Source organism: Octopus bimaculoides, chromosome 21 (assembly GCF_046866305.1).
Source record: "Octopus bimaculoides isolate indiv1 chromosome 21, ASM4686630v1, whole genome shotgun sequence".
Lineage (NCBI taxonomy): Eukaryota > Metazoa > Mollusca > Cephalopoda > Octopoda > Octopodidae > Octopus > Octopus bimaculoides.
This window is the reverse complement of record NC_142948.1, coordinates 37,366,591-37,379,862: the sequence shown is the minus strand read 5'-3', so window position 1 is coordinate 37,379,862 and position 13,272 is coordinate 37,366,591. Positions and strand designations below refer to the sequence as shown.

Below are 13,272 nucleotides of genomic sequence, written 5' to 3'. Positions count from 1 at the left end.
ATATCGAATAACTTTCAGATTGAAATAAACTCTTTAAAGATATGGGCCTACAGTGTGTGCCAGGCACCAACTCAATGATTCTATATCTCCATGTTATCGCTACGTAGTTGTTGACCCCACAATGGGTTCAGTGTCTCTCTTCCCAAATATTTCTTATCTGTCCGGTTAATATTGTTGCGTAATGGAGGAGGCGGTTTAGACGCTGGCGACTCGGCCAGGTAACAGATTGTGATGGATTACAGTACAATGGGAAGCCTAACATAGCTATCGATGTGTGTGTGTGTAAGTATGTGCGTGTGTCTGTGTGTGTGGTGGGGGTGCGTGTTTGTGTATATGTGTGTGAGTGTGTGTGCGCCGGGAGCATGTGTATAACAAAATGAATGAATGGAGAAACAACGGGATAAGAGTGGCAACAGGTTTTATCGGATGTTGTCTGGAAAATAAAAATTCTGAAATGGCTTTTTGCAGGACGTGTGTTTAGAAGAAAGGACAATAAATGAAATAGCAAATTGAGAGAATGGACAGCACGTCCAGAAAAAAAGGAAGGGAAGACCATGCAAAAGCTGGAATGAAGATTTTGTTTAATTCTTCCGCACTCAAACATGGGTGAGGAAATCATCAGGACATGGTTGGTGGAGAGAACGATGTATATATATATATATATATACATATATATATATATATATATATATATATATAACCCTTGGAGGGTTTTAGCAAATCGATGCTAGTGCCAATTTATTTTGAAGCCTGCTACTAATTCTATCGGGTCTCTTTCATCGAACCACTAAGTTACGAGGACGTAAGAACACCAACACTGGCTGTCAAGCTATGGTGGGGGGTGGACAATCAGAAACAAACACACACACACGCACGTATGTATGTGTATGTGTGTGTGTATACATGTATGCATGTATATTAGTATATACGTATGCATGTGTGTGTATGTCTTCGTGTTTGTCCTCCATCACAAACACATCGCTTGACAACCGATGCTGGTTTGTTTACATTCTTGTAACGTAGCGGTTCAGCAAAAGGATTTGATGGAATAAACAAGTAGTAAAGTCGGACTTTGCTACTAAAACCCTTCATAACGGTGCCCCAGTATGGCCGCTGCCCAATGATTGTAACAGGTTAAAAGTAAAGAATTAAAGAATATTTTGATGTCGTCGCTGCTTCATAGCCCCACATGTGATCTAGTCAAGCAAGCCTTATCAATAGGGACGTCCCAGTTGTGACCACCTTGTCTTACTGTATACTGAGGACAGGCGGTGTGATGACAATCGTATATTTTAGTTGGAAGATGGGCAACGAATTCACGGGAGATAAACATGATCTTTCACGTGTTAATTGCACTAGAGTAACTCCCCTTGAAATAGTAAGAGTTACTTCCCTTGTTAGTTTAGTATTTTTCTGTATTTCGTCCGGATTTTCTTTTTCTTTTTATTTATTTTTCTTTCTGTTATTCTAGTTAATCATGGATGAACAGAGAAGCGAAAGGATCTGGCAAGATCGTTAGAGCGTCGAACAAAATGCCTTGTGGCGTGTCTTCTTTTTTACGTTCTGAATTCAAATTTCGCTGAGGTCCATATTCCCAACATCGCTTGACAGCCGATGCTGGTGTGTTTACGTCCCCGTAACTTAGCGATTCTGCCAAAGAGACCGATAGAATAAGTACTAGGCTTACAAAGATTAAGTCCTGGAGTCGATACTCTTTTACTTGTTTCAGTCATTTGACTATGGCCATGCTGGAGCACCGCCTTTAGTCGAGCAAATCGCCTCCAGGACTTATTCTTTGGAAGCCTAGTACTTATTCTATCGGTCTCTTTTGCAGAACCGCTAAGTTACGGGGACGTAAACACACCAGCATCGGTTGTCAAGCGATGTTGGGTAACACACTCGCACTCACAAACATACACATCAATGCCCTCAAATCAACACTATTTTGTTCGGCCTACAGCATATTCTAATATTTGACAGACGAATAATTTAAAAATAAATGATATTTGTTTTTTTAGTTATTTTTTTAAAAAATATTATCATAAAAAAAAAAAACTTTCTGCCAAACAAATATCAGATATTTAAAACATGGTAAATATAGAGTTGTTATTTCAAAATATGGTGGCATTCAGAAATATTGCGAATATTTTGAAACAATATGCGTATATGTGTGTCTTTTTATCTCTTACTGGCTTCAGTCATTAGACTGCGACCATGTGTGTGTGTGTGTGTGATCCATTAGTGACATCGCATGTGAACGACTTCTATGCTGGTCTTTCGAAAAATACGCATTTCTTAATGAATAAATTTGTTTTTTATGATAAAACAAATAATATAGAAAATAAAAGAACGATACACGCACGCACACACGCATACACACACACACACACACACACACACACACAATTACGAGTGTGTGTGCGCTTGTTAAAACCAATGTCCTTGAAGACGTTCTTTCATCACGTTTCTGTCTGAAAAAGGGAGGTAAATCTTTGAAGGGACGTAACTCTGATAAATCGTGTCTAATTAATAACGATCGGTAAAAAGGACAGCTAATATTAGCTTACATATTTTAGTAAAACCTTTGAATAGTTTGCAGCAGCATGGCTGTAGGCAAATGACTGACACTAATAAAGACTAACACACTCACACACACTCGTACACACACACATAAACATACGCACACATGCATGCTTGTTCTTGTATTTGTGTATGTGTGTGTGTATGCGTGTGTCTATATTAGTAGCTTCGACGGAGAAGAATATATTATATATATTACATAATATAAACTAAATATATTTTATAACAATTTTCTGCTTCCATAGGATGTGGTGTGCTGATGCTACATAGCTCATGTCTTACTCCGTGTCCCCGGAAGCGGAAATTCCATGTATGTTACTTCCTGCCACGTTGGCGGCCATATTGGTTGTCTTGGTTTGTCAGTTTGCGGTGTTGGAACCAACACCCCCGTCTTCGTCTAGCTCTATTGTTTCTTGCTCTGCTTCCTCTTCTCCTGGGCTTCTCTTCTTACCATGGGAGGCTCTTTCAGCACCGAAGTACCTGGTGGTGGAACCGAAGGTTATCATGTACTTAGGGTAAGATATATTTTTTTCATCATCCCTCGCTGCCGATTATTATTATTATTATTATTGTTGTTGTTAAGGGTTCTGTCTTTTGTTGCATATCAAATCCATCCTCCCCTTTTTCGTCTGCTGTCATTGTTCAACTACAGGTCCGCCCTGTTCGACTAAGACCAGTGACCAAACGTATTCCATTCGTGACCTTCCAGCCGTTATTATAAAAAACATATCTAGCATTACATTATCTACGGTAATTCTATAAAGGCGTGATTTCAAAGAAGACGTGACTGCTATTTCTAACCGCTCGACCGACCACGTAGGCGAATGACTTGCCATTAATATTTCTTATTCCCTCTTCGTTATATGTCTGTCCCCTAACAGATCTATTTTCACGTCTTTTACTCACCTTATATCTCATTTACTTCCGATTTCAATAAAAAAAAAAAAAAAGAACTACATACTAAATAGCTATTATTCTTGCCGTTGTAGTAGTAGTGGTTCAACTCCCAATGGTGTTGATTTTGCTTTTCACTCTTCCGGGGTCTGACATAACCGTAAAGCTCCAGTCAGGTACTTGTGGCCTTGCATCGAACCAACTTTCAGCCTCCCTCCTGTCTCCCCGCCCCCCACAAAAATTTCTGGGTTCTGGGACTCTCTGCTACAAATCATCGTCGTCATCATAAACTGTTCCCTTCGTTTCCTCGATATTTACTGCCCGAATGACAAACAAGAAGCAGACCAGATGGTTCTTTTGACGTATTAGCTTTACCATCTTTCGTTCCGCTTCGGGAAGTGATTTCGCCTTATGTATACGTGGATATATATTATAGGATTTAGATACACACACAGACACGTCGCGCGCGTAGTACCTACCATTCTAGCCAGCATTTGCTACAGCCCGTGATGTTATTACTATGTTATCGATAGTGATGATTAAAATTCGTTCAGTGATCCCCACGTCTGGTATCTATATTCGGTCTCCTTGCCTCCTAATTTCATCACACTATCAGCTTCCGAACACCTTACAATATACACACCGTCGCTGATTATATATAACATGTTATACAGATGTGTTATTATATACATACATATACACGCCGCGCGCATGTTTCTGCACACGTTTTATGTCTACACACCTGGACATTCTCATTGTCAGCCGTGTCCTTGTCTTGTTTGAGACTGTGTGATTTGAATGAGATTTGGTTGCTATTTCTAGCAAGTCTAGTCACCGAGTTGAAGGAACAATCTCGGAGATTCTGTTCCACCACCACCACCGTCACCGCAACCACCCCGACACATTCGGTTTTGTCAACGAGGGTGCCTCAACGTGATCATTTAGGCTACTAGAAATAGCAGCTAAATCTCCCTCGGATCATACCCCGATGTCTCGGAAACTAAAGGGCGCGTCGAATAGTGTGGTCTCCTAGGATATGCAATGTCCGACAGTGAGGATGGTCATGGTTGTAACGTCTTTGATCGTAGATCTGCTTATTCAAGGTTGGCCTCTTCCGTGTGTCTGCACATACACACACACACACACACACACACACACACACACACACACACACACACTCTTATATATAGTAAATGAACGTTGGTTTATCTAGTAACAAACACTAGAAAAAGGTACCCGGTACAAATGAAAGAAACGATGCGGTGTGACAGAATACTTCAAATTGAAACTTCGCAGTTCGTACTCTTCGAGTTTGACCTTTTCGTATAAGAAAGGTGAAACTCGGAGTATCGATTGAGACAGTTCAATAGTTAGAGATTGTATGTGTGTGTGTGGTGGGGGTGCATGCTACAGTTTTAATACCGGTTACCTGGGAAGTAATCGTTGTAGCCTCTTCGAACGTCAATGGAAAAAAATAGCAAATAGCAACGAAATCATTAATTGGTATTTGAACTGTGTATGATTACATATGAATGTGTGGATAGGTAGGTAGATAGATAGATATAAGGGTTACGTTTGAAATCCTTTGTGTATCATCTATAAAGAGAAAAAGGTGGGTGGTGGAAATTCGTAATGACGAATGTGGTAGATTAGAAGAAGCTTAGTTAACGTCTTAAATTCATTGTCTTTCTAATATTTATATATTATGTTGAATATACATTAATTAACATATGTATTACATTATATTTTATATTGTCTGGAAGCTGGTTAGTAACGTCTCTGTTGTCGCTACTAAGGGCATCTTAGCTGCATCATAAGACCCCCACCCCATCCGGGAGCGAATAAATGCACTGGCCCCTTATAGTATTTCTTTATTGAGAACAAGCCTCAGCATACATAGATCAGAACTGGACCCCTAATCCTGTGGGTTTTCAGGGCACTTGACCAGTGTGTTCGTGTCTTACGACGGCTTTTGTCGCGATCTCTCAGACGACAATATATATATACATATATATATATGCATGCACATAGAATTCTGTATGTATATTATGCGTGCGTGTGTACAAATGCTTTTTTTTATGTCGAATTATGTATGTAAACAGTTTAACATTAAACTGAAAGGTGCATATTTATTATACTTTTACAAGAAGGGCAAAAGTGACTTTGAAGTTTCGGTCTTGGGTTAGCCCTTAAGGGGAATGTGATGTAAGACAACTTTGAATCTAGATACACAAAGTATTCATACACAGTATAGACAGGTTTCATGAAAATAGTGAAGAATGTATGTATATATATATATATATATATGTGTGTTGTGTATACTGGTGAGGTTTATGTAAAAACAGATTTTAAGAAAAAGAAAAGAAAAACCAGCCGGCCACATCCCACAAACTCCCGTACTGTGAGAGGCTCTTTGATGAGAGAATCAACTGATGCTGAGGGCGGTGAAAGCATGTTGATGCGATCCTTTGACCTGTTGCCTTCGAGATTCTTTCTTCCCACCGCCACCACCTACTTTTTAATTTATTGTTTATATAGAGTATTATTATTATTGTTAATGTGTTGTTGCCATCACAAATGCCGGCGACGTGGAAGTCCTGATTTGCGCTGTGTACGTAGATGGGAGCGGACTAGCGCGTGCGTGTATGTATATATATATATATATGTTTACAAGTTAGTTCCACAACTTGCAACTAGGTCGTGTGTTAGTGACAGAATGGTGGGTAAGGGTCGATTTAATATCTGCAGCTGTCGACCAAATACTGTTTGTGTGGTTTTGTTTTTGTTTTATCTGTAGTCTGCGATGCTTATTCGTGGCTGTGTGGGAAAAAAAGCTTGCTTCCCAACACATGGTTCCGGGTTCAGTCCCACTGCGTGACACCTTGTGCAGGTGCCTTCTACTATAGCCTCGGACCGACCAAAGCCTTGTGAGTGAATTTGGTAGACGGAAACCGAAAAGAGCCCATCGTATATATATGTGTGTGTGTGTATATGTTTGTATGCCTGTGCGTGTCAACCGGTGTTGGTGTGTTTACGCTCCTGTAATGTAGCAGTTCGGCAAAAGAGACCGATAGAATAAGTACCAGGCTAAACAAAACAATAAGTCCTGGGATTGATTCATTCAACTAAAAAATTGTTCAAGGCCAACATGTCCACGGTCAAATGACTGCAACAACGACAAAAGATATCTGTATGTCATACATATTGAAAGGTTGTCTTTTAGGGGTGTTGGTCAACTCTGGACCTTTGAGAGAAATATTAATCTCATCTTGGATGTGACACCTGTTACTCACAGGTAAATATTTCCCAGATGACTTGGTGGCTGCTGTTCACAGCTGGGAGTCAACTAAGGTAATGTAGACTATAGTGAGCCACTGTGATGTGAGATATCCCCTGGATATCACACCAGTTTGTTACAGGAAAGATTTGGCTACTATTTCTAGTATGTCAAAAGAGCATGTAGTGGCTCCAACCAAAATTTGCACCAGTTTTCTGGTAAATAATATACTTCATACAATCAGGCCCTATCCTCTTCAAAATAATCTCTCTGAGAACATACACAGTGATCCCTAGACGTCTTCTATACCTTAAAGCTATTATGAAAACCCTCTTCCTGAAGGCCATCCAGTTCTGCATGTGACTGTGTCTGAAATTCATCTCTCATCTCAAAGTGGTGCATGTCCCTTTCAGCTTCATTTTTGTCTTGGGAAAATCCTGAGGTCAAGGCACCAAAGAGCTGAGAGACAAAACTCCACAGCACAACGACACATGTTCAAGTTCACTATGAGAATCTCCTGGTTGTGGGGTGTCCGGATGTCCTAGTTTTTAACTTTTGTGTCTTAAAAGAATTCTTTGGGACAGTCATTTGTCCTGGTTTTTAACCTTTTCATTTCCATATTTATGTCGACTTACTTTGTCTTTGTTTAATTAATTTTGAAACTAATGAAGAATTTAGTAAAATAGCTATGCCATTCAGTTGGTGTTTGAAATATAAAATCAACATGAAATTTTGATGGAGGTTTTTGACTTAGATCACTTTAAAATGGAGAACTTTCATCATATTGAACCAAGGGTGGGTTCAGATAGATTAATATCAAAATGATTAAATCCTGTTTTAATCTCAAAAATAAATTTTCGTTGAAATTTTCCAATTCATTTTTTTTTTTTAATTACTTTCAACAAATCTCTTTCTCGTCAGTTTTTAAGTTTGTCTGTTCAACTTTCATGAATCCTTCAGCATTTAACCAGCCGTATACTAGGCTCGAATATTCCACCTGTTTTATGTTGAAACTGGCTAGATCTCACCTTTCACACCGACCCTACAATGCCATTCTAAAAATAAACCATCACATCATAAAAATTTCAAAATTACAGCATGATTAATTGAAAACAATGTGAATAAAGAAGCATTGGATTTGACAGACTAATCTGAATGCTACAAGATTAAAGTATAAACCTACAGCTCACTACATAAATTGACTAAGCAAATACCAGTGATTAGTTGGGGGAGTTAAATTTTTAAATATTGTGATTTTTAACTTTTTTTTTTCCGATAACTGACTGAGCCCTTTTGATACCAACGTACCTGAGACCACCCTTGGTTTTATGCAAACACCCTGATTTAATGTTATCTAAATTTAAAACCATCCATCAAAATTTCATGTAATGTTCCAAACACTGGATTAATATTAAAAGTTATTTGACTAAATTCTCCTTTATTTTCAAAATAACTTTAAACAAATGCTGTATGTTTCAGCATAAACAGGGTAACAAAAGGGTGGATAAAGTGCACCTGATAATTCTTATCCTGCATTCAATGCATACAAATGTACATAGATGTTTGGGTGTACAAGAGGTGTTACTAGAAAGCTCTCAGATTGCATGTGCAGTAATTGTACAGGTGATTAAACAGCAAATAATCCCAGGTATCCGGCTTATTGAGTCAGTCTGCTAAATGGTGTCACACTGTCTACCTCTCGTCAATAATTTACACAAGGTTTTCTAACATTATGTTAGAACAGCTTTGGGATGTTTACAATGGATGACAGATGCATCCAACATGCCTGTACAAGTCAGATTTTGCACGAAGCTCAGCAACTCTATATTTAAAAGGCTTTGTTCGGCTTTTGGGGAAAGCAAAGATTATTCTTTCTCAACCCTGTTGCATATTAAATAAGTCTACCTTGGGAAACTGCATAACTGTTTCTAGACATGCGAGCGGGTTCAGTGGATTGTTCGGTATTGATCCTCTTGGATAAGATCACATTTTCTCAATTCTTCCTCAGGATTGGTCCTTCTCAGTTCTCATAGATTTGAGCTAACCCTCAACCCTCAACCCTAACCCTAACCCTCAACCCACCTTGAAACACTCGTTCAATTGAAAGAACATTCACTAAAAGCTGAACAAAAGCCTTTTAACCCTTTCGTTACTGTATTTATTTTGAGATGCTCTGTGTTTCTTTCAATTACTTTTAAATATAACAAAGAATCTAGTAAAATAACTAAGTTATCATTCAGCTAGTGTTAGGAACATAAATTGTGACTAAGGTTTGGTGGAAGATTTTAATTAAAAACTTATGAAAACAAGACATTTGCACTACAAAGCCAGAGCTGGTTTCAGCCGGGTTGGTAACAAAAGGGTGAAATACCTCCATTGCAAATTTATTGAGCTTCTTGTAAAATCCGACTTGTGCAGGCATGTTGTATGCATTTGTCATCCGTTGTAAACATTCCCAAAGCTGTTCTGCCATGATAGTGGAAAACCTTGTTGAAATTATTGACCAGAAGCTGACAGCATGACACCAGTTGGTAGTCCCAGTAAGCTGGATACCTGGGATTGTTGTTTGATGCAGTCTGAAAGCTTTCTATTAACACCTTATATACAGACACACACACAAATGCATATCAATAGAAATGTGTGTGTGTGGAGGGGCTGTTATGCATGAACATTTACAAATTCATATTTTAGTATATGCACATACACAAAGGAATATGTTTAATAGATGCATATGTGTGTGTAGCACCGTCCGAACGTGATCATTGCCAGAGCAGCTGTCTGGCTTCCGTGGCTAGTGGCACGTAAATAGCACCATTTGAGCTTGATCGTTGCCAGCATCGCCTTACTGGTACTTGTGCCGGCGGCATGTTAGAAAATCATTCGAGCGAGGTCATTGCCAGTGCCGCTGGACTGGCTCCTGTGCAGGTGACACGTGAAAGCACCCACTACACTCTCAGAGTGGTTGGCGTTAGGAAGGGCATCCAGCTGTAGAAACTCTGCCAGATCTGATTGGAGCCTGGTGCAGCCATCCGGTTCACCAGTCCTCAGTCAAATCGTCCAACCCATGCCAGCATGGAAAACGGACGTTAAACGATGATGATGATAGAGTGTGAGAAGAAATACCACTAACCATTTCATCCAGCTAACGATTCTGCCACTTTGCTGTCTTCAGAATAATAATAATAACAATAATAATAATAATACTTTCAGGTTTTGGCACAAGGCCAGCAATTTCAAGGGAGGGATAGGTCGATAAGATTGGCCCCAGTGTTTATTTTACCGACCTTGAAAGAATGAAAGGAAAAGTCAACCTTGGCGGGATTTGAACTTAGAATGTAAAGACAGACAAAATGCCACAACACATTTTTTCCAACATTCTAAGAATAATAATAATTCTTTCTGATTATTATTATTATTATTATTATTTATTATTAAGGTGTTGGATCAGCAAAATCGTTAATATGCCGGACAAAATGCTTAGCAGCATTTCTTCAGGCTCTTTATGTTCTGAATTCAAATTCTGTCAAGGTGGACTTTGCCTTCATTGTTTCAGTGTCAATATGATAAAAGTACAAGTGGAGTACTGGAGTTGCTGTAATTGACTAAAAACCCCTTCCCACAAAATTCTAGATCGTGTGTCTGTAGTAGAAACAATTGTTGTTATTATTATTATTATTATTATTATTATTATTATCACATCATTGTTTTTGTTTGTTTGTCCTTAATTAACCATCTTGTGATTGATAAACCCACACCCACCGCACCATACCACACCACTGCTACCACCATCGACTTATCACACCTGTGTGACACCTGTTAAAAGTTCCACGTAGCATTGGCAGTAGAGATGGGGCATAACGATGGTAGTGGTGAGTGAGGAGACGTAAGAAGAGGAAAGAGAAAATCCTCAACACGCCAAGGTGTTTCTATTGTATCCGTGTATGTCTACCTGTGTCTGCTTTTTCTTTCTCATCCAGGATCAATTGTCTTGAAGCACCTGTATCCTTCTCTACCTTAACAATAGTAATAATAATAACAGTAAATAATAATAATAATAATAATAATTTCAAATTCCGTCTACCAAATTCTCAAGGCTTTGGTCGGCTTGGTGCTACACTAGAAGACATTTGTCTAAAGTGCCACACAGTGGGACTGAACCGGAGACCATGTAGTTCAGAAGTGTTATTGAGAATCTTCAGGAAAAGAATAAATAGTCTGATCTCTCTTGGTCTGACTGACCTATGTCCAGTGTGGTGTTTTAAGAAAGTTGGTTGGCTTAAGCTAACTTACATTAGCTGGTCACTTTCTCTCCCACACTCTCTCTCTCTTTCTCTCTCATTAACAACTAATTACATATAATTATGATGCTTAAATGCTGTATCATTGTCTAGACTGCACTCTGTCACTATCTCTCGCTCTCCTTTCTTCTCTACCTTACTTTCTTAATCTCTGTTTTTCTTCCCTTTATTTCTCCCATCTGTCTCTCTTTCCTTCCTCCCTATATTTGTCTCTCTCTCCTCTCCACCTTGCTTCCTTTCTCCCTAATTTTCCTCCTTTTCTCTCTCCTTTCTGCCCCCTACTTTTCTCCTTCCTAATCTCTGTCTCACTATATATATAAAGTGGTTAGTTCTTACTCTCTTGCCATTCCTTCTTGTGTCCCCATATCATATTTTTCCAATCTGCAGAGAAAACTAAACTAGTCCTCTTTATAAAGGTTCCTTATATTATATCATACTTTGATACTGTGTTAACTAAGATCCCCATTGACTGGACCCTGATGTTTGTAAAACAGTGTTGACATGCCAAGCAAATTAGTAGCCCCATTTTTCTACATCTATTATAATAATCATTGAATATATAATCAGATTGTCTGCTTGTTTCTCTGGAATTGGTCAAATTGATGTAGATGCCTCTGATGAGAATCCAGTAAGATTTGAAAATCGATTGAAGTTGTTTATTGTTTTTCTCAATCTGTGGAGAAACAGCTAAATTAGTCCTGTTTATAAATTATACAATTCACATCCATCTAAGGCCAGCATGGAAAAAGCAGTCATAGAAGCGATAACAATTGTGATTGCATGCGGTTACTGAGGAGTTAATGATGTTAAGGATTAATTCTGGCCAAGGAAGGCAGGGGAGGCAACTCTGGAATTAAAAGTTCCGGACAAGTATAGGAACAACTGTTTCAGTCTTATTAGACCTCCTCGGTGAAACATAATCTTTCCATTACTGCCAGAAGTTAGTATGACTTGGGAGAATATATAAGATTCTGATGAGTGAAGCGTTCGGGATGATGTTGGTCAGAATGTTGAAATTGCCAATGGTGCCTTATGAAAGTAAGACATGGGATAAGTGACAGATGAGACTGTAGAATTCGACAGGCTTCTTTTCAGTTTCAATCAACCAAATCTATTCACAAGGCTATGGTTGGCTTGGAACTATGTCCTTTGCCCAAGGTGCTGCACTGTGGGACTGAACCTGAAGCCACTTGGTTTTGAAAGCAAACTTCTTAACCGTACAGCGACATCTGTGCCAGTGACACTGTGATTAAGAATGGTGATCTGTGGTACCCAACAAATATGATAGCAAAGACAGGATGGTCACAGTTGGATTTCCTTTACCCATGGGTCTGTTCAATAATGGTTGACTTGGGGTTAAGCAACAACCACAATCACAGGTGCCACTCTGTAGTTGTTCAACCTGCTAGAAATAACAGCCAGATCTCTCCCACAAATTATGCCCTATCATCTCAGAGAAATGCTATGACACATTGAAAAACGTAGTCCTAGATACACTCTGCCTGAATAAAAGACAAGATAGTTGTGGCGCTGGGATACATTCGGTCATAATCTTGGTGGATCAGGTCTGGCCTTAACAACCATCTGCTCCCACCACCACCAACAACAACAACAAGCTGTTGCCATAAAATCAATAAACCAACTAAATGATACACACACCATACACATACATATATACACACATATAAACTCACACCTCATGTACAGATGATTTATGCGAGACAATAGAGCTACCTGTTTCTTGTATCTAAAAATGTCATTTTATCTTCTGGCTTTTTCTTTGTGTTGGTCATGGTGGTGGTGGTGGAGGGGGAGTTGGTGGTGGTGACAGTAGTAGTGTTTGTACTGCAGGTCAGGTCTTGGCGATATTGTAGGTAGATTAGCCCTCAATAAGCTGACCTCTCATGAAAAGCATTCCAGCCCTTAGATTATCTCAGAGATTGTGTATATCCCCACCCCCACCCCGTAACATTAGTTGTGTGTCTTATGAACTTTATATATATATATATATATATGTATATATGTATGGAGAGAGAGACACACATACATATATATATATATATATATATAAAAACACATAAATGTACATATATATATATATATATATATGTGTGTGTAAATACATATATGTGTGTGTATATATATATACTTGACTGGTACTTTATTTTATTGATCTCCTGCCCTTTTCGAAAGGATCAAAGACAAAGTGGACCTTAGTGAGAT

At 38.8% G+C, this 13,272-nt stretch overlaps 1 protein-coding gene across 3 annotated transcripts in view; it reads left to right on the top strand.

Moving 5' to 3' along the window:
- The first annotated feature begins 2,899 nt into the window (after positions 1 to 2,899).
- The window catches only part of LOC106873320 (Golgi reassembly-stacking protein 2), a 30,214-nt gene continuing 19,841 nt past the window's right edge, over positions 2,900 to 13,272 (top strand). For all 3 annotated transcript variants that reach the window (XM_089339151.1, XM_089339150.1, XM_089339149.1), the window contains exon 1: positions 2,900 to 3,095. In XM_089339151.1, coding sequence (XP_089195277.1) covers positions 3,033 to 3,095 — 63 coding nt within the window. In that variant the 5' untranslated portion in view covers positions 2,900 to 3,032. The remainder of the gene's footprint in view (positions 3,096 to 13,272) is intronic.